Genomic DNA, 22,340 nt, shown 5'->3' on the forward strand with positions numbered 1-22,340 from the left:
ATAGGGTGCTGGAAATAGAAACCTGCAGGCTTTTCTTATTTGCCCCCTGAAATACTATCAGATTGGTGAGAGAAAAGCAATTAAAATAGTAAGGGCTGCCTAATGACCTGGATTGATGAAGGATGTGCTTAGTTGTAGTCCAATTTATAGAAAATGAGCATCCTCCATCACAGAGTTCAGCACTGAAATTGCTTCCGTATGCTTGTACTTCAGCATCTGGAAAAGGACTAAGGATTAAATAAATAGGGATACTTAATCTTCCATATGCCTTTTCATATTCCTCCACATCCCCCAGGTTATTACTTCTGCATTATTGCAAGAACTACATACAGGATGAGTAACTGCTTGGCAGTGGATCTTCTGATTCCTATTGATTTCACCTATCTTTCAAAAGTGTCCCATCCAAACCTGCAGTTTTCAGTTCTGTTTCTAGGTCTCAGGGAGGCAAATCCTTGCTGAAGCTGCCAATAGGCAATACCTGAACTGCCTGGTGGATGTTCATAGGATCACAGAATCATAGGATGGTCTGGGTTGGAAGGGACCTCCGAAGCTCATCCAGTCCGACCTCCCTGCAGTCAGCAGAGACATTCCCAACTAGATCAGGCTGCTCAGGGCATCATCCAGCCTAACCCTGAATATCTCCAGGGAAGGAGCCTCAACCACCTCCCTGCACAAGCTGTTCCAGTGTTCCACCACCCTCATAGTAAAGAGCTTGTTCCTTACATCCCATCTAAATCTGCTCTTCTCCAGCTTAAACCCATTGCCCCTTGTCCTGTCACTGCAGGCCTTTGTAAACAGACTCTCCCCAACCTTCCTGTAGGCCCCCTTGAGGTACTGGAAGGCTGCTATTGGGTCTGCCTGGACCCTCCTCTTCTCCAGGCTGAATACCCCCAGCTCCCTCAGCCTGTCCTAGTAGCAGAGGTGCTTGTTCTCACAGCCCTCCTCTGGACCTGCTCCATCAGGTCCATCTCCTTCAGCCTGCAAAGAGATGAATATTTGCATGCCAGATGCTTTCTGAAACCATCTCTGATGACTTTGGGCTCTACCCATGCTATCCAGCACTGAGCAGAAAGTCAGATGGTTGGTTGTAAGTCTTTTAGCATCAATTTCACAGCATCATTAGTCAATTAAAAAACAAAGCTGAACTGTTCCTGTCCATTGCATACTGATGTGGAAGAAGGCCATCATCAGTCAAAGCCCATTTGGAAACTTGCACTAATTGCTATGTTACACCAGGAGGCACAGTGACTGTTCCCACAGGCTACTGAATGCCATTAAAAATAGACAAAAAAACCCCACCAAGGTTTGATCCTGTGTTTAGATAACGCAGCTATTCCACATCAGATTGGAAGACTGGCCACACACGAAGAATTCTTTTAGGTGAACAAGCTGTCTACATGGAATCCAGTATTTGTGAAGCCAGGAAGGGGTAGGCAAGATGATACTTTCCTCAAGAAAATGTTGAAATTCCTAATGTATGCTATTAGGACTGTAAATATGGAGCATCCAGCGGGACACCTGTAGAGATCTCCACTCCTGTCTCTGACGGAAATGCTGTCACCTAAGTCACACCGAGCAAAACTGTATCCCAATGACCAAAAGAAAACCTCCTTTCAAAGGCACACAGCTTGGATAAGGCATAACGATTCTGCCTGCCCCAGTGAAAAGAGGCTGAAATGCTGGCTCATCAAGACTACCTTATGCTTTGATTCAAAGGCTTGCTTCACAGCCTCGCCAGCTCAAAAGAAAGACTCCCACCACCTGAAGTGGGCTCTGGAGCACATTTGAAACCTTCCTGCGCTGGATGGGCTGGGAGTTCATTGCAAGAAATGGTCTGATTACAATTTACCTTGTGATACAATAAAACAGCTAATTTATTAACATCACAGTGAAGTTGCTCTGCACTATGAGAAGAGGCTGAGGGAGCTGGGGTTGCTTAGCCTGGAGAAGAGGAAGCTCAGGGGAGACCTTATTGCTCTCTACAACTACCTGAAGGGAGGTTGTAGCCAGGTGGGGGTTGGTCTCTTCTCCCAGGCAACCAGCACCAGAACAAGAGGACACAGTCTCAAGCTGCACCAGGGGAGGTTTAGGCTGGAGGTTAGGAAGAAATTCTTCCCAGAAAGAGAGATTGGCCATTGGAATGTGCTGCCCAGGGAGGTGGTGGAGTCACCATCATTGGAGGTGTTTAAAAAGAGACTGGATGAGGCACTTGGTGCCATGGTTTAGTTGATTAGATAGTGTTGGACAACAGGTTGGACACAATGATCTTGAAGGTCTTGTCCAACCTGGCTTATTCTATTCTAACTCAGGTTATATATATTTGAGCAAAACAAGTTGGATACAAAACCTTTTGCAACAGGGAAATATCATCTGATTAGAAAGTTACAGCAGGAAAGAGGAAGAGTAAAATCAGAAACTGGATGTAGACTTCTCAGTGGTCATTCTGTTCGTCTGGGGCTGTGTTTAACAGGGTTCTAGCCAAAGTGATTTCTAACATACATATGGAGAGAATCAATGCTCTGGTGAAACAATCACAGAAAGCTATTTAGCCAGAAGAAAATGTCATACCACGTGGGTAAATGTTGTAACATCCAGGTCTCCACCACTTTCTGAAAGCCAGCCCAGATCAAGCCTTTGCACTTACTTCTCTTTAAAAGTTCCATACTCCGCTCTCACAGTATCAAGTTTATGCCACATCCTAACAGTTTTACTGAACGTGGGATCTGCACACTTAACAATCAAAGACATTGTAGGTGGAAGACAGAAAACCAAATCACCATATCCAGAACTCAAGATAACTGTGCAAAGAAGAGAATTGCTTGCAGTGTTGTTTCCAAGATCAGTTCAGATTCCCAGCAGGCAGCTCAAGCAGCACAGCAGCATCTATTTTATTCATGAAGGCCTATCAGGTGGTGCAGTTTCTAGTTTCATTTACAAAACTACCTTATCACTTTCTTGCCAAAACTACAAAATTCCATGGGAAGGAATCTTCAGGGATGTTCCTTCAGGTGTGATTCATGCCCTGGGCTTCTGCATATTAAGAAACAATCTTCAGTGCTGTTATCTACACAGTTTCTGATAACAAGGTCAGAGTTTCACTCAGTGCACGAAGTGAACAGATGCTGCAGGACTCTTTCCTCAAATGAATATGTTCCCAAACTTAAAAGAAAGGATGATTTATTTTTTCCTGATTTCAACACTTGGAAATTCACAGTTGTGCCACAAAGCATCACAATTCCTGCCAAGCCACTGCTGTCTCACTCTAAGCATTTTAAAGCACCCCTTTGATGTGCCATCCCTTCTGCATTGCCAGCCATACATGTGCCTCTAGAGCATGTGCCACAAGTACAAGAGCTGCAAGAGTAACACAGTGCCCCAGAAACAGAATTCAGTACTGCTGAAGACAGAATTATCTTTATCTATAAATGCTTCTTGAGTTAAAAATCCACCTCCACAGAAGCCTATAGGCCTCTGATGTGCGAGTAGCAGATCCTGTGCTGACAGCAGACACCCAGAAGTAGAAATGACCAAAAGTATAGGAAATGAAAGTTCAGGGTTTCATCTCTTTCTGCTTTAACTCAAGACTTTCTGATAACTGCACAGTAGCCTTTTGCTGCAAGGAGGATACCCATGATCATTGAGAAGGCTCTCTCAGAAGATCTCAACTTACTCCTGTGGCACGGGAAGTACCATGGAATTTCTTGCTGCAGCAGGAGTGTCCAAATCATTTCAGAAGGCTACAGCTCGTTTTGAAATGACTTCAAGCAGGTTTTTTCAAATGCACAGAAGGTGGTTAGATGCTAACACTAGCCTACAGCACTGAAAGTCTCCCCTTCAGGAGTCCAAGGTTCAAAACGAATCCACAAACGAGAGGGTTTGTAACCATTTAAAATGCACAGTCGCCTTAAAAACCAGCGGAGAGAGAGATCCTTTACTCAGCTCAGGAAGGCTTTAATTGTATGTTGAAAGCATATCATATACTTTATGGGGAAGAAAAGCCCAGTCTCTGAGAGCAAAAACACCAAAAAGCCAGCTTTGGCCACTGTCTGCAGCTGCAGCACAAATGTGATCTCAGTATTGCCAGCGTGTTGTCATGTGTACCACTGTTTGCCCAGCCCAACTGAAATTCTCTATTTTTAGCCTTTCAGCTACTTTCAGATAAAATTCCTGCAGATAGGACTAGCTGTATAGGGCAGATAACATACAGCTCTGAAACCACAAATGACCTCATGCAACTGCAAAGAAAGAAGGGTCTGTTACTCAGAACAAGGCTAAAATTTAACCCAGCTATACTCAAATTAAACAGGGAGTGTTTTACAGTCCCATTACAAGACATAAACCAACAGTCGCTATAAATTCGTGGTGTACTTATTTGTAAGGATGTAAAAAGCGTAATTAATAACCCCAAAAGAGCTTATCTCTGAGCCAGTACAGCACCAAAGCTTTCCCAGGCTCGCTGGAGATTTCACAAATGGCAGGGAGCAGCTATTTTAGCTGTCAATGGAGAGTTATTTGTCCAAACCGAAAAGTCGTTGCTCTTTGTCACAAGTCATGAGACATTTTTTAGTGTTCCACACTTTCAGTTGACATTAGAGAGAGAAAAATAAATACATGTAATCCAAACTCTCTGGAAAGGGCTTCCATGTGTAAGAGCACTCACCAAGCAGGGATGCGAGCCAGCAAGTGCACGCTGTGCAGTGATTCTTCTGCGTGCAAGATGCTCTGTACCCTCCAACCTTCTATTTCACCCTTTCTGTGTGTCATCCTATATACCACAAGACACCTGTTCCCTTTAAAACACCATTTAGTTCTGGTCTATTGCAGTACAGTTCTGGGAACTATCAAGCTCAACTTCAATGTTTAAGGGCAAACATGCAAGCAGCAGATATACCACGAGTGAATCAGTACAGCTCAGGGTGCCCAGCTGGCCCCCTTTGGGATGTGATGCTCACACCTCTTGGTTTGCAGAGTATTTCACAACAAACCCTTCCTGAGGTTATCACATCCCTTCAGTTGTGAAAGTAACACTCTGAAAGCTCTTTTCCTGAAGAAAAATGTTGCTTCTTTAATACCAAACAAAGAATTCAGCTACATGAGTGAATCCTCAGGTAATGACATTCTTTAACCTCCTTACCACATCACCATAAAAGAACAGGAAAGGTTTCAAACCATTTCTCTCAACTCTCTCTTTCTTTCCTTACTACCAGCATATGAAAACATATTTTTTGACAATGACATAGCCTCAGCCTGTCATCTAAGCCTTCAAGCACAGTCAACATTGAAATAAAGGGTTACAAAGCACTTAACTGTTAATTTGAGATCATAGAGCAAGCCTGATTTTTTTCCTGGCTTCATGTCACTTAAAAGGTGAAACTCCATTTGTCAGAAGGAATGAAAACCAGGACAGAACAAGGTTTGCTATGGCCCTCTCTAAGGAATTGTAGGTGGAGTTATATAAACAGAGCAATGATCAAAGGGAAATCTTGGGGACCACAATATACCAAGGTATTAAAGGAACAGAGCCTTTTATCTATTGTGAAGGAAGCAAGCAGAGCATTGAGACACGTGCAGCATACACAATTGAAAACCAAACCCCCAAGCGAGTTCCAAAAGAGACCAAAAATCAAATGTATTCTGATGGGGTTTTTTTTCCTTATCCAGTTAAAATATCACAAAAGAACCAAAAATGGAATCCACCACAAACAAATTACACACCATCACCTGGCTAAAGCAGGCATTCAACCCTATTTCAAGCTGAATTTCCCCCCACATCTCATGAAGCACGCACTGCTCGGTCACAGACCGTTGTCCTCATTCACTGCCAGCCTCCCTGAGCCTTACCTTGTCCTCCACTCTGTTCAGCCTGGCACCAATTGTGTTATTCCCTCGGTCTTTGCTTTTTTCTGTGGAACAAAAAAACCCACATTTTCAAATGGCTAGCTGGTGGTATAACAAACGAGCAGCAAGCCACAACAGGGTGTGTTTAACTAGCCCACCAACGCAGTGTAACTGAACACCTTTGCCAGGCTACTCCTAGCCCTTAAAAGCAGGTTTTGTTCCTCTTTCTAGTGTTAGCCCACACCATGGCTATTGATAGCCCTTAAGTTTGGCCTTAGTTTTAGGCTTTAACTTAGGAGAACAAAATTATTTCCAGTTTAGTTAATGTTTCAATTGCCACTTCAAGCCAATCTGACACAAAAGACTCCACAGCCAACCCAAACAATGTGTTTGGTAGCGTTTCATCATTCCCTCCCCCCCAGCTATAGAGAAACATGAGTTTGGAAATAACATTAATGGAGTTTTCAGTGGTCAGACTTGTCACAAACAAAACAAACTTAGCACTTCCTGCTCCTTTTCCAGTCTCTTTCCGTAGCTATCAAAAGTCTATGTGAATATTAGTGATTTCATAGGAACTCTGCAGTCATAGCACACATTTTATAGGAGACATGGAAAGTCTTAGAGCCAATATGTTGCAGACTTCAGTGCAGGTAGGTCCTTTAAATACCTAAACAAGAACAACCCTATTTTCAAGATTACTATCATTGTAGATGCCTGCAATTCAGAGCACAATTTGTTGGCACTCTTAAAAACTCTGGCAACAAAATACAAAGTATTTTAACCAATATTTTCCTCTAATTGTCTCTTCATCAGATTAATTTTAGACACATCCTTCATATTAATTTACCTGAGACAGAGATAAAAAGAGATGGCTTCCCTATGGACTGGTCCAATCTGTAAAACAAAAAGAGTTTCAGGTTTAAGGGAGACCTTCAGGAAGAAGCAAAGGGATTAGCAAAATGGGATTAGAGTTGAGATTGGTCTTCAACTTCTTTAACCTCTGCAAAGTTTTACTATGCCCATCACTTTTCCTTGTGAACAATATTGTTCATCTTATCCTTCTTCCACAGATGACTTGCTGCATCTATCTGGTGTCTTTTAGTTTGCTCTTCAGTATAATTCTACCAGAGCGGGTGACAGAAGAGACCTTGGGCTCCAGGGAGACCTTCTTGTGGCCTACCAGACAGATGGGGACAGGCATTTTAGCAGGACAAAGGGTGATGGTTTTAAACTTAGAGGGGAGTTTTGGACTAGATAAAAGGAAGACATTTTTAACACTGAGGGTGGGGAGACATTGGCCCAAGTTGCAAAGAGAGGTGGCAGACACCCCACACCTTGAACCATTCCAGGTCAGGTTGGATGGGGCTTTGAGTGACCTGCTTTAGTTGAAGATATCCCTCTGAGTGCAGGGTGGGTGGACTATATGAGCTTCAGAGGTCTCTTCAAGCTGAAACCACTAGGTTTCTATGCCAGTATTTCACTCTGAACATACAATACAGCCCCTAATATACAGCTTTTACAGTGTATATTCAGAGCTGGCGGTGACTGAGACATTACATGTGAGTATAATGAAAACTTTAACATCCAATCATCAGATTAAGCTCTTTGCCTTTTCCCTCCTGTGTGAAAAGAAAGCTTAACTTGTGTGCCATTTTATATTCTGTAGCTTTGCACAGCCCTACTGCTACAGCACCTGTGACCCTGTCTGGTTTTGATCCCCAGCCCAACTCACCGACTTCTTTACAAACATCCCTCAGCTGCTGAGCAGATACTGAATTTGATGGACATACCTCCTCTGTAACTCCTTGATTCGCACCATCAGGTTGAGGTGGCCCTGTGAATACTGCTCAATAACATCTCGGACATCATAGGGCTTTCTAGCTTGCTGTAAAATAAAGAGCACAAAACCCATGCCATTAAGCTACAGGGGGGCAGGAATGGTCTATGGTAACAGATTTTTATCAAGGGAAAGTTCTTTCAACTGCTTTGAACGTTTGAGATGCTGAGATTGTTGCCATGATCACACATTTTTTTTGTGGAATAATTATGACAGTTCTGATTTCATCTCTCTTTTTGTTACTGCACCTCTAAGCATAGCTGTCAAGAGATTATCCACTGAACTCGAGGCCAAAAGAACTTGGCACTTTGCTCAGAAGTTTGTGGTCACTCCAAGTTTGTCCTGGAAATAAAGAGTCATATTCCACTTGTACTTCAAAAGCAGGAGATGTCTCTGCACTGCATTTCACCTGCTGCAGGTTTTCCTCAATTCCATGCCACAAGCACTTTCTTCTTTCATGACAAAGGAAAGCCATCAAACCCAGGCTGTGGCACCTTCATGCAATCCCCTACACTAGGCTTGCGACCTCCCATGTCTTAGAAATCACTACTTTGATAGTATCACTTCATCAAAGAAATGAGATTTCTGGTCTGCCAGATTCTCCAAAGCTAGCTACAGACCTTGCTTGAATGGGAGGTACGCTCTAGTGGAAGGCTAAGCAGGAATGGGAATTGCTTCCATTGAACCAAAGAGCTCACAGAAGGATTCCCAAGAACCCTGACTGCTTACACACATATAAATCAGAACTAACAGCCACAAAGACAGAAATACGACTCAACCGTGGCACAAGCCCATAAGTCTTTTCATGGACTTGTACTGTAAACAAGATGATATTAGAGGAGGGGAAAAAAAAGAAAGAAAGAAAGAAAGAAAAAAAGAATTCCTGGATTATTTTTTTGCAGTATAAATAAGGAAAAGAGAAATCTGCCAGGTTTGAAACCTCCAGGTTCAGAAAAGCTGTTCAGGAAGAATAAAAGTGCAGAGCTTCCTCCTGCTCTTTGTTGTTCTCTGCTGCAGGTGTCTGACGACAGAAAGAGCAGGTATATCCCTGCCTGGTTTTGTTCACTGTGCTGCTGCTTTCTTTAAAGCTGAAAACCTGGAGTAAACAGAATGCATGCATAAGTTTTGAACTGTCCTGTAACCCATACTGAAAGCTGATCTTGCAGGAGAAAAATGCTTGTGCTGCTGACAGCATGGGTGTTGTAAACAGGAGAAACAAAACTGCAGCAGGCAGTGGATGAGCGTTGGAGAACCACAAGTAGGAGACAGTCCCACAGCTTTCCTTCTTTACATCATTACACTTGTCCCTCTGCTAGTTAACCGTTACTCATGGCAACAACCTTCTTAGGTAAGTTTAAATTTCCCCCAAATAAGTTTCCTTGTATCCCTGGTGAGCTTCTCTCTCTCTTTTTTAAACAGGAAGGCTCTGGTTTCTGACTGACTTTTGTCCTTGTATAGCCATCACACCCCTGTCATTAAGTGAGCTCTTAAACAAATGTATCTAGGCAAATTTAGGCATACAGGTGTATCCTGCAAGCAGCTGGTAGAGTTTAAGAACCATGCTGGGTTCATGCTGGGACCTATTTTGCAAAATTTTCCTCTTCCTCCCCTTCTTCCTATGTTTTCTCGCCCCAAAAGCTTCAGAGGCTTCCCTAAAAAACACTCCTTTTAAGTGCTGGCCTTCCAATTGCTTCTGTTCCAGCTTATTTTAGCATGCAGTGTGTTTTTTCAGCAGACACAGGGGGAAAAGAAAATAATCGGAATTTTCTTTCAGAAAGACACATTTCACAAACACAAAAATAAACAGAAGGGAAATCTCTACCAGCAAACAGCTACACAGGCCTCTGAAATGCTGAAAGATACATTTTTAAAGGCATCTTCACCGAGAGAGCTGTTCACTATTGGAATGTGCTGCCCAGGGAGGTGGTGGAGTCACCATCCCCTGGAGGTGTTCAAGAGGGGATTGGATGTGGCACTTGGTGCCATGGTTTAGTCTGCGGTGACAGGTTGGACTTGATGATCTTTGAGGTCTCTTCCAACCTTGGTGATTCTGTGATTCTTCTTTACCATAATTTCAGATACTGCACTGGACAGGTTATTAGAAACTGCGGAGTCATTGCTTGGCACAAGCTTAAGCATTTTAATTCCTTATGACTATTTGATGTGCACACATGAGAACCAAGCAGATTTACAACAACATACTTTTGAGGAAAGAATAATGACAGTGGTTATCTCTTAATTACAGGAGAGATTTAAAAGCACCTTGTGGCTTGAATTTCAAGGTGGCTTTGTGCATTAAGTTACTGAGATGCTTTTGAGAGCTACACTTTTGGTGCTTTCCAAATATTTAAACTCAGTCATAACCTTGTGTTCAGAAATTACAGAGAAGTATCAGGTGTCTCCATATGTTCCTATTGGGAGACTGCTCTGATAGGAAGAGCAGCAGATCACCATGGCAGGGGGGTTGGAACTAGATGATCTTTGTGGTCCCTTCCAACCCTGACTGATACTATGATACTTGTACGCAGGAGTGGCTGCAGATATGTTTCACTTTAGCCAAAAAGGACATTTTTAGTTCTTGGGTAACAGCTAATATTGATCACTTGGGAAGAAGAAAGGCTAGCCAGGAGGGGGTTGGACTCTTCTCCCAGGCAACGGCACCAGAACAAGAGGACACAGTCTCAAACTGTGCCAAGGGAAGTTTAGGCTGGAGGTGAGGAGAAAGTTCTTCCCAGAGAGAGTTGTTAGCCATTGGAATGTGCTGCCCAGGGAGTTGGTGGAGTCACTGTCCCTGGAGATGTTCAAGAGGGGATTGGATGTGGCACTTGGTGCCATGGTTTAGTAGTCATGAGGTGTTGGGTGACAGGTTGGACTTTGAGGATGATCTTTGAGGTCTTTTCCAACCTTATTGATTCCATGATTCTAAAGAAGGACGTGAGACAGCCTTGCTGAGGGACTTTGCAGATGGCCAGGACCAGGCCTTTTGCAGATGCAAAAGTGAGAGTACAACTGAGAAGCCAGATTAGCAACCAGGATACTGAGTAGGAACAAGTTTTAAGTAGCAACTGAATAGTCCCATTCTACTCTCTCAAATGCTTCTTTTTTCAGCTTCTATCAAATCATCCTGCCGCAGGGGAGTTTGGTTTAGTTGCCAGGTGGATAATGTTGCACACAGTGTTCAAGCATTTTCAGGCTCTGGTTTTTGACAGCCACCACTTGGGAGGTAGATATATCGTGTGTGGATTTCTTGTTTCTAAGCAGTTTAGTCAACATCGTGGCGAATATTTTATGATCTAGATTTATGAGAGCAAGGATGTTCGTAATTACCACGAAGCAAAAGGATCACAATCAGGTTGCAGAATGAGAATAAATATTCTTTAATGGAATTGGCCACATTTAGGCAGATTTGCACAGAGAAGCAGCGGATACATCACTGGAATGGGCCACATTCCGTGTTAGGTTACAAACACTGGCCAGCAAGCATTGAGGAGCTTCTCCACAAAGTGGCTATAAGAATTATTACCCAGTAGTCCAGATATTATGCCTTCCTCAGGTTTAGTCAAATAAAATAACACGTGAAATGTGCTAGCAGAAACTTTCTGAAAGTGCTTTCTCCAAGAGCACTCCAGATATGGGAGATTTCAGCCTAAATGGTGACAGTCTGGATACATCACACACAGAATCACCAAGGTTGGAAGAGACCTCAAGAATCATCAAGTTCAACCTGTCACCCAAGACCTCATAAGTACTAAACCATGGCACCAAGTGCTATGTCCAATCCCCTCTTGAACACCTCCAGGGATGGTGACTCTACCACCTCCCTGGGCAGCACATTCCAATGGCTAACAACTCTCTCTGTGAAGAACTTTCTCCTCACCTCCAGCCTAAACTTCCCCTGGTTCATCTTGAGACTGTGTCCTCTTGCTCTGGTTGCCTGGAAGAAGAGACCAACCCCCACCTGGCTACAACCACCCTTCAGGTAGTTGTAGAGAGCGATAAGGTCTCCCCAGAGCCTCCTCTTCTCCAGGCTGAACAACCCCAGCTCCTTCAGCCTCTCCTCAATGAAACATACTCCTGAAAAGCTCAGGCAACCTGAGCTACAAATTAGCTCATATCTTTAAGTAAAAATAAAAAGACCCAGAGAAGGAAACAGCTAAAGAATTCAGGCAGTGCTTCTAAATTTTCCAAGAGGAAGTCAGAATAATGGTTTTGAAGCAGCAGTAAGCATTGCCTGACAGGAACAGTGGGCTTTTGGTTATCAGCATCTTTTGACCCTCAAAATGTGTGCTCCTCAAATCTGAAGGAAAAAGGACACTCTTCCCTTTCTTTTTTCCTTTAGGGGCATCTAGATTAAGAGCAGGATGGTTTTTTAGTCTATTGTAAGCAGTAGTGGCGAGGTCATGCATGAAAATGGATGTGGGCAGCTAAACTCTTTCTCTGTGTGTTCAGTTGTCAAGCCTGCTCTCCAGAGATTGTGCCTTATTAATTAATTTCAAACAAAGTAATATATTTCTTACATATATATATATGTATATATTCACCTGGTTCAAATCAAGCTGAAGGCTGTTGGCAGGTTTTTACTGGATTAATGAAATGAGTTTAGAAATGGCATTCATAGAAAGTTTGCAGTCAGAATGTTTGATTCAGACTAGGCAACAAGGTTAGTTAGCTCCTGTTAAATGCTTCTGGTAGGGCAGCATCACAGTGAGGGAAGTGGCACACAGGACATGTGTGTCAGTGAGGGCTGGAGGGGTGAAGAGAACAGAGCTCTCACAACCTACCTATGCAGAAAGAAGGGAAAAGGAAGGAGAGACCTTCCAACACGCTAACAAATTTCCACCCTGGTCTCTTATCAGGACTTCATTATCATCAAGTAAGAGACAGAACCAAGGCTGAGGTAGTATTTTAATCCCTAATCCTCCTGACTTGGCATGACAGTAACATACAGCTCAGAATTAATGGAGACATATGAGAATGTTTGCACTGGGAAAAAGAGACAGCGATAACAGAGGGTTAAGGGTCAAGTCCATTAGCAGAAAATAACATTTTAATTCAGGCTGCATTTCAGGATTTGAGCCTATTTCCAGAGCATCCACAGTTGACTAACCTGCTGCTGAACAACCACCCCATTGAAGGAGGGAGAGAATAGTGGGTGTCGCTCACCATTACTGAAATGAATTGTGCCAGTCTCTCTTAAGCTTCCAAAGGAAACAAAGCATCAGGAGAATGAAAGGGTTTATTTAGAAAAGGAGCTTTCTATTCACAACTCACCTGAAACTTTTTCTTTGCCACAAAGTACTGCATCCTGCGAATCACCTTAATTGCAGCACGGTGGTGTTCTCGCAGCCTGTGGGAAAAAAACCCCAGGAAGGTGAGTAGGGGGTGACAGAGCATCTCCACCCCGACAACAAATACAACAGGCTGCACTAAACGCTTCACCGGGGCGTGAATGTGTAATGGACTGAGCTGTGACTCAGCCTGGCAGCACAACACACTTTATGTTGATCTTCCCCACCTTTCAAGGCTATAAAAATCCAGGGTTTTATTTGACCTGTGCTAGGCTTGCATGCAGTTTGCAGCAATAACCTCCTCCAGAGTCCAAGCAAACCTCCGCTCACCTTTCCCAGTTTATGCACGCACAAAAAAGCCACGAGGTTTTTGCACAGTCAGCTTTGTGCAGCTTCTAAACCTGGTCACTCCAGAATACTAGCTTTTGGGGGTGGGCTTTATTTTCCCCCTAAGTCCTGTCCAAGCTGTTTCTTCACTTACATGATTTTTTTTTCTTAATAAAAGTTCCTTAACCCCAACCCCACACTAAAGATTTCTGGGTCGTTGACTGCTAAGCAATACAAATGATCTTGTGGTAGCTGGATTCATCATCAACACACATATGTATCCCCAAACTGAGCTGAAACTCTGTATGAAGGTCTTGAAACAAATACATCTCCCTCCACATGCATATGAACTGAAAACAGAATTAAAGCACAGAATTAAAGCAGTGGCCCTGTGGGATGGGCAGCTCCACAACTGACTTATTTGTAAAACAGAGCATCGAGAGGAACAGACATTTTAAATCTTCCAAAGCTTGCAAAAATGATGCCCTTTTCCTTCTTAACATGAAAATACTGAATCACTGATTTAAGGGGATTCAATGATTTATTCTGCTACCCTCATAAGGAGATGCATTTGAATGACATTATTGCACAATCTCTATTTCCTTTTAAATGCACCAACATTTGTGCTTCCAGCTCTCACCCCAAACAGACTTCTAGTCATAGTTTTGGGGAAGCAGCAGTAAAAGCAGAGTTAGATATTCCAGGTGTTTTCTCTTTCTAAAATGATTGTTAGCAATACTGATAGAGCAGCACATGGAGTTGTCCCTTGGCAGAGCATTCTGCCCGTACTGAACCTGACAGCATTCATACTCACTGTGGGATGTGACACCCACATTGCAGTTCTGTACAGGTTTGGGTCTGGTACAATATAGTACAGTATTACCCCAGCTAAATTTGACCTGGGACAAACTTCTCCCAGGAAACACAAGTTCTGCATGTGCAAACAATGGATGTCCATCCCGTGAGCAGCCTGGCAGGTGTAGCTGGGGCCTTCCCTTTCTGAAAAGTCACTCTTTTTGCTAGGGAAATAGCCTTCTGCAAAGCCAAGACCACAACCCAAGCAAGCTCTCCTCACAGACACTGTCTCTTGGGTGCTTGCTTTCTGATACAGAAATGGTTCAGGTTTAGCAGTAACAGAAAGGATTGCTTTCTCCACATACAGTGTAAAGCACAGTTGCTTTTCTGTCTAACACCACACAGATTTTCACCACAGCTCTACAGCTTGCTAAGACTGGAGGTGCACTTATATGAAGCAACTGGGCCCCACGGTCCAGGGATCTGCAGTTGGATCTGTATAGGGAGGTCCTTCCCTCTTGATGCCACACTGAGGGGTCTCCAAGAGACGCTCTAGGTCCCTGCTCCCTCAGACCTGGCTGCAAGATGATGGCTCATGTTGTAGAGATGTACATTTGCTAACTGGGATGGCTGCCTGTTTGGATGGAATCCTGAGTTATGGCAATTGGTGGTATCCCTGCACTGCTCTGCTCCTAGGGACAAAGATGACTACCCCAAAAATCACAGGACCTAAAGCGTTCTTGGTTTTGAAGTTCTGCTTCACAGAAATAAAAGCCAAAAATATAAATCACAGAATGTTAGGGGCTGGAAGAGACCTTAAAAGATCATCCAGTCCAACCCTCCTGCCAGAGCAGCATCACCTATACCAGATCACACAGGAACACATCCAGGCAGCTTTTGAACATCTCCAGAGAGGGGGACTCCCCAACCCCCCTGGGAAGCCTGTTCCAGTGCTCTGTCACCCTCATGTTTCCATGGAACTTCCTATGCCTCAACTTCCATCCATTGCCCCTTGTGCTGTCATTTGGCATCACCAAGCAGAGCCTGGCTCCATCCTCCTGGCACTCACCCTTTACATTTTTCTAAACATTAATGAGGTCACCTCTCAGTCTGCTGCTTAATTTTCTATTAAATAGCAAAGATGTGAAAGTGGAACAGTCATGCAGCTACACATCCTACACAGAAACACACACAAAAACATCCTAGGACAACTAGAAATAGATTTCACTTGCAATAAAACTGCTTGTAGTATTTTGGTTTAGGCCCTTATTTCCTGAGGGTGTTTTTCACAGCCCATTATTCCTGGGTAAAATTATTTTTCCTTGGGACAGGTGGCCACTAGTAAAGCACCCCAAATCCCTCACTCTGTCCAGATGATGAGCCTCATCCATAAGCAAGACAGCTGGGTAATAAAAATGATATCCACCAGTCAGAGGAACAACAAAATGATACCACCAAAATGATTTTCCAACGCATCCATTCTACATCAATCACTGTTCGGTGCTAACACGAGCTTCCATGCCAGGAGGGAAAGTTAATATTCTCATTTCATCCCTTCCCCTTTCCAGCTCCAGTAGGAAGCTTTACAGTAAGCTTGTTTCTGCTTATGCTGTAAAATCTAATTCTGTACCACAGGCTGTCCTGATTCCCCAGATTAAATGCTTCTGCGATGAGGGAAGGGAATAGAGGATTTAATTAGTAGCCAAGGTTATGATTCATGGTTGTTTGATCTCTTTTGTAAACTGGTAACAAATGCTTTAGTAAATTGAGAGTTTAACCATTAACTGGGGATATTTGTTTGTTCAGCCACTTGTGACATCTCTGAATTCTGGTTACAAGGCTGCACCTTGCTGTGGGGGTGGACACAGCGTGCTTAGAGCCAGAGAGCCACTTGATACATCACCATCTGCAGGGCAAGAGTTCAATGAATATTTCATTTTTAGGAGCGTGTTGGCAAATTACATCATCTGAGAGTGCTCAGGGACAGCAGTAAGAGACCTTCGTGGTGTGTCCATCCTCAGGGAGGGCTGGAGAAGCCTTTGGGAGCAGTGCAAGGTCCTGACAGCAACTTCCCTCCTACAGCTGCTCTGCAAGGGGATTGTGTAGCCTTCCTCACCCCTCTGCAAAGGGGTTGTAGAGCCTCCCCCAGCCCCTCTGTGGGGGATTCTAGGGACTATATGGGTGATCCAGAGAGCTCATCTGCTTGAGTAGCTCTCCTGCAGTTGAAATCCCTTGGTTTCACACATTTAGTTTGCCTAACTTTGGTAAGAGCATGACCAACACAAGCAGCAGACAATGATTTTGCCAGTGAAGCTCTTTTCCTCTCCTGACCACCCATCAGGCTTCAAGCCCTCAGACCCATTAAATTCTAACAACCAAAGGGGCTTGCCAATCACCATTTGAGTCATTTGAATAACTATGAACATATTACCTTCAAAAATAATCTGAAGTAAGTTGTATAGCCATAAAAACAAAGCTACAGATGGCTGCTTCCAACAGCCTCCTTTTGTTGTTAGGATACTTAACGTACAACAAGTCCTCTGGTGGAAACCTGATCTCTACATTAGTCCATCAGAAATCTGGACTGGAATTTCTGTGGCTTGGAAGGCCAGCATGCTGAAGAACTTCATCTACTTCCACAGACATTCTCATTCAGCTGGGAAGTTGTCATGCATTTACAGATGCCCCCAACGATTGCAATGAAGCCATTTGCACATTTGACTGCAACATGATTAATTCCTCACAACGCAGCCAGCACCTCAGCGGGTTTCCCAAGGTGTGGCTCAGTCACTGAAAGCCACAGTGAGTGTCAGTGGCATCAGCCAGTTTTACAAGACTAATCCCTCTTCTGAAACACATAGTTCTTTCACTAAAAGAACAAGAAAGGAGAAGCAGTTATTACTTAGATATATTGACTGCCCTCACAAAGCTGCTGGATTTTATGTCGGATCCTTACTGACATGGCATTAGAAGTTTGTTCCCCTTTTCCTCTCAGGAAGGTGTTCTACATATTGGTTTAGTGTTAACAGAAATATTAAAGCAACAAGACAGAGGAGAGGTGGTGTTAATTTCCTATTTATAACACTTGCCTTCCTGTTCAATTGTAGAACATTTTATTATCAGGAGTGTAATGTCTAGCACAGACTTCCCAACGTACCCGGACCCTGGTATTATCCAAGTTAAAGGTCAGTGCTGTCTATTCAGAATGAGTTTAACAAGAATGAAACCACAGTAGGAGAGAACCAGAGATTTCTAATATCTTTTACAAAATGCCCATTTCTCAGTAAAACTGAGAAACATTGATCTGGAGTCAAGCTCAGTTTTTCAAACATATTTAAATTCTCTGCAGTCGTCTTAAATTTCTGACTAAGGACAACACTAAGGTATTAAGAAAGAAAGCTGAAGTTGGTTGGCCTGAAGCTTTTGGCACTAATCATTATTTAGACTTCATCCCTAACACATCAGTTTTTAATATGTTGTGCATGTGAACTGACATACTTTTTTCCATTCAGGCACTGAAATAGCTTCCTTGTCACAGGCAGAGAAGACTCAGAGCCACTACATTAAACCATTTCATTAGAGCATTTAAGTCTAATGAGATCTTTCATTGTTAGTCCTCCAGGCACTTTTGGTATAGAATTTGCTATGGCTCAGGGTTATTCTTGTCTTTTCACACATCCTGTCATTCCCTGTCCATTACACTTGAAGGGAGTCTCTCTGTACTGGGCAGTGTTTTAGATGCGATAAAGTGGAAGGGATTAGGTTGCATTGCTGTGTATCCTGTAATAGGAAATGCTTGATCCCTCTACCCAGAAGCAAAATCAGGACCTGATTATTTCACATAACGAGGGCTATCCAGCTTTTCCCTTCACTTGGTGCTAGAGCTTGGCAGCTGCTGTTTGCCATCATTATGATTTGCTTATCAGGGGCCCTCGAGATATACCCTGTCCCAGAAATGATTCAGAAAACCCATCTTAAGGACAAACCAGGAAAAGCTGCCCAGAAGTGTTGGAAAAGTCTGATGACTCTTCAAGAGCAAACCAGTTACGAAACTGAAGTTTTGTTACATGGGCTTCAGCCAAGCTTGGTGTTTACATAAAGGGTCCCCAAACATTTTCAGTGTAGTAATGTGTTTATTTTTAATGGGCAAGCACTCTTTGCTAGACCTTGGGACTTCCCACCCATTTTTGTGACAGCAGAAAGTCAGAAATTAGTGACAAGATTGTAGAGTCAGATTGTGGTTGGACTCAAAAGTCTTTTCCAAATGAAACAATTCTATGATTCTAAATTAAATTGATTCAGCTATTCCCCACAGCTCTCACCTCCAGGGTCTTCACAGGTTTCAATGCAATAGGAATACAGAAAAAACAGAGAGAGGTAGAACAAAGAGCAGGTAGGCTTTAGACCTCCATTGGTCTTAGGAGGTGAAGGCATTCTAATAATTATTAGCAAACAAGCAATCTGGTTATGAAGGGTCTGCATCTACTTGGCTCTTATTCATGCTTCCAAACTGGTCATGAACAGTTAAGATTTCATCCAATGCATTTTCTCATCTCAACACTGAGTAATTCAACATCAGCAGCCTATTATTTCTATGAAGATAGTCAATTAATAATTTCCACTGAACATTAAGTTTTGAGTGTCTAATTTTAAAATTACAAGTTGCTTTGACTTAAAAGCATGTGTCTCAGAAGGTAGAATCTGTGCCCTACCTTGGGAACACAGAGGCTGGCTTCCCAAAGAAGTGTGTGTGAATGCTCTGCAGCAACACTCTGTAAGAGCATTGCCAATTTCAGAATACAGAATTAACCAGGTTGGAAAAGACCTTCAAGATCATTGAGTCCAACCTATCACCCAACACCATCTAATCAACTAAACCATGGCACCAAGCACCCCATCCAGTCTCTTTTTAAACACCTCCAGGGATGGTGACTCCACCACCTCCCTGAGCAGCACATTCCAATGGCAAATCTCTCTTTCTGGGAAGGATTTCTTCCTAACATCCAGCCTAAACCTCTCCTGGAGCAGCTTGAGACTGTGTCCTCCTGTTCTGGTGCTGGTTGCCTGGGAGAAGAGACCAACCCCCACCTAGCTACAACCTCCCTTCAGGTAGTTGTAGAGAGCAAGAAGGTCTCCCCTGAGCCTCCTCTTCTCCAGGCTAAGCAACCCCAGCTCCCTCATCCTCTCCTCATGGGGCTGTGCTGCAGACCCCTCCCCAGCTTTGTTGCTCTTCTCTGGACACCTTCCAGCAAGTCAACATCTTTCCTAAATGGAGGAGTCCAGAACTGGACACAGGACTAAAGGTGTGGTCTAACCAGTGCTGAGTAGAGGGGCAGAATGACCTCCCTGCTCCTGCTGTCCACACTATTCCTGATACAGGCCAGGATGTCATTGACCTTCTTGGCCACCTGGGCACACTGTTGGCTCATGTTCCGCCTACTATCAACCAGTACCTCCAGGTCCCTTTCTGGCTGGCCATTCTTCAGCCACTCTGACCCCAGCCTGTATCATTCACTCTTGTGATCAGCCTCTCAGCCAGTAAACATCTTGGCTATTATTTACTGAGCATGAACATAGCTCCAGGGGAATTAGCTGTAAGCTGACTTAACATTTGTAAGCTCCTCTCCCCACTGTGTATTCACCCAGCTATCTATGCTTGGATGTTTTTTATTACTTGAAATATGTAATTTTAAATCCACAGCCATCTTTTAATGGATTTGGGTTTTATTTTACAGCAGCTTTCATGCCTCCCTTCCCAAAAGTCATGGGCTTAACTCAGAAATACTTTCATGTAGTTACAGAAATCCTCTTTTCTCTGCAGATAGCCTGGCTTAGCTGGTTTTGTGGATTTGTAAGAGCCATGCACAAGAAGAGAACTCATTTGAAAAATAACATTCTCTTTGGAGAACTTTAACATTTTAATATCTTCAACTAATAATAAAAATGGCCTACTATTATAGGAAAGGAGGAAAAAGGGGGGAAAAAAATGATGTAGGCTTTTCATAGTCCTGCTGCTGAAGCATGGCATATAGAGAGGGGAAGCTGTCAGAAAAAGGCAGCGGCCCTGTGGGATGGGCAGCTCCACAACCACAGCTTGGAGTGTGGTGTGATCTCTCCAGCTGCATCTCAGCAGAGATGAAGTGTTGGCATACAGCTGGAGAAAAGCACACAGCCTGGCTTCAGCATGGCACTGAGGCTTTTCTCCTGCATTGCTGGGAAACCTGATCAACTTCAGCAGGTCAGAAAAAATCCTGAGTACTGCAACAGTGGCTTAGGAGAGGTGTCCATGCAGTGAAAGGGGAAAACAAGCTCAAGGCCAGGTTGGATGGGGCTTTGAGCAACATGATCTAGTGGAAGGTGTCCCTGGTCATGCCAGAGAATTGGACCTAGATGATCCTTAAGGTCCCTTCCAACCAAAACCATTCTATGATCCTATGATGACTTGTTTTAGGCACTAGTAGCAACTTGAGATTCAGAGCAACTCAGGGAAATACAGCTCATCAGTCTAGCCCTTTAAAATATGCTTGTGTCAGGGCAATCTGAAGTGAATTCTTAAGTACAAGCCTGAGAAGGGAAAGAATCATTACTGCCACACAGATCAGCAAGAGAGAGCATGAAACACAGGAGCTTCTGGAAGCTGTTTCTCTGCTAGGGAGCACAAGTCTCACAGGGGCTTGACTTCCCAACTCACCTGCAGCACAAACTCTCCAATACCTATACTACTGCACCACCACTAGATTGCTGTAACTCAGGGTGGATTGGCTTACAACTGAATCTTCAAGACCAGCCCTCTGCAAAGCATCTATGTGGTACCTGGAGACTGCACACAGGGTAAGGCAGATGAACACACCATGCAAAGCAGTTTTCAAGCCTGCTGACCTTCTTTCTACTCCATTCCCAGCTGTTCCTCTATTCCTCAGCATACTCTGAGAAGCAAAACAAAAACTTGTTTCCACCTAAGTAAAAGAGGATCCAGAACAGCTAAACTGCATAGGATTTTGGAGTGCAGCACTGAAAAAATGTTCATCTTCTCTTGAGAGCAATGGTCCAACACATAGGTGTGTCTAGAACCAAGACAAAATGCTGTAGCCAGACTAAAGATCATGCATGTGTTGTCAGAGCTAACGGTGTGCTGGGGCAAACAGAGGGAGCAACAGAGATTTCCTTTGTGGTCTGCCCACAATGGTGGTACCAAAGTTCCTGCTGGAAGCAGGCAAGAGCATTAGATCACTTGTACTCCCTAAATTGCCTTTGCTGTGTATTTTCACAATTCTGTTTTTACTTATGTCTGAAAAGTTGCACAAAAGACATGGGAGGGGACGATAGGGGAGGGGAGGAGAGGGGAAAGAGGAAGATGAAGTTATTTTTGGAAGTGGGAGAGTGAAATGTACTATACAGAAAGCAGGAAAAATAGAAAAGTGAGTTCCCATTTCATCAGAACTGGTGGTTGTTCCCCAGCTTTGGTGATATCATCACCACCTATCCATTGACATCGATACCTGCATCAAATCACAGTGAACCTTTATCCAGCTCTTCACTCTCTGCACCTTGCTGAGTCAGAAGGTAGCTACCTCTTTTTTTTATATGCAGTTTCAAGGCCAAGCAATTTGAAAGTAACTAGACACAAATGAGATCACAGATAAGAAAATAATGTCCAGCACTGTCTTGTCTGACACCTTAAACTCCCTTTCTGGAGAAGCTGAAAACAGAATACAACAGCGCTGAAACAATACAATGGAGCTGTAGTCGAGTTCACACAGGAAACCATGGATATTGTTCTTTTGAATTCTGGTTGTTGAGAACAATCTTTTCAGATTAAGGAAATGTGTTTTTTACAGAGCTTGTCATTCATGGCTCTGAACTACACAAGGAATTGCAGGGCCACTATCAGTGACGCTAGTATAGAATAACCATATTGCCTATGGTCACTTGCCTCTCTATTGTTGGTCTATTAAGCTTACCATAACCTTTGAATATTAAACCATCTGATGTTCTACCACTTCTTTATGCTCTAGAAGGTGTTGAGCTGTTAGAGGGTAGAAGGGCTCTGCAGAGGGACCTTGACAGGCTGAAGAGATAAGCAGAGTCTGAGGGCATGAGTTTAAACACATTCAAGTGCCGGGTTCTACACATTGGCCACAACAACCCCATGCAGTGCTAGAGGCTGGGGTCAGAATGGCTGGACAGCAGCCACGCAGAGAGGGACCTAGGGGTACTGGTTGACAGTAGACTGAACATGAGCCAACAGTGTGCCC

The 22,340-nt window shown here is 43.5% G+C and overlaps 1 protein-coding gene across 1 annotated transcript in view; it reads right to left on the bottom strand.

Moving 5' to 3' along the window:
* KCNQ1 (potassium voltage-gated channel subfamily Q member 1) overlaps positions 1–22,340 on the bottom strand; it is a 348,866-nt gene that overhangs the window by 103,084 nt on the left and 223,442 nt on the right. Inside the window, exons 12-15 of the mRNA XM_054171993.1 lie at positions 12,947–13,022; positions 7,629–7,723; positions 6,686–6,732; positions 5,842–5,903 (exon numbers count right to left, since the gene is read on the bottom strand). Coding sequence (XP_054027968.1) covers positions 5,842–5,903; positions 6,686–6,732; positions 7,629–7,723; positions 12,947–13,022 — 280 coding nt within the window. The remainder of the gene's footprint in view (positions 1–5,841; positions 5,904–6,685; positions 6,733–7,628; positions 7,724–12,946; positions 13,023–22,340) is intronic.

The sequence above is a fragment of the Dryobates pubescens genome, chromosome 22, assembly GCF_014839835.1.
Source record: "Dryobates pubescens isolate bDryPub1 chromosome 22, bDryPub1.pri, whole genome shotgun sequence".
In the NCBI taxonomy this organism is placed as follows: Eukaryota; Metazoa; Chordata; class Aves; order Piciformes; family Picidae; genus Dryobates; species Dryobates pubescens.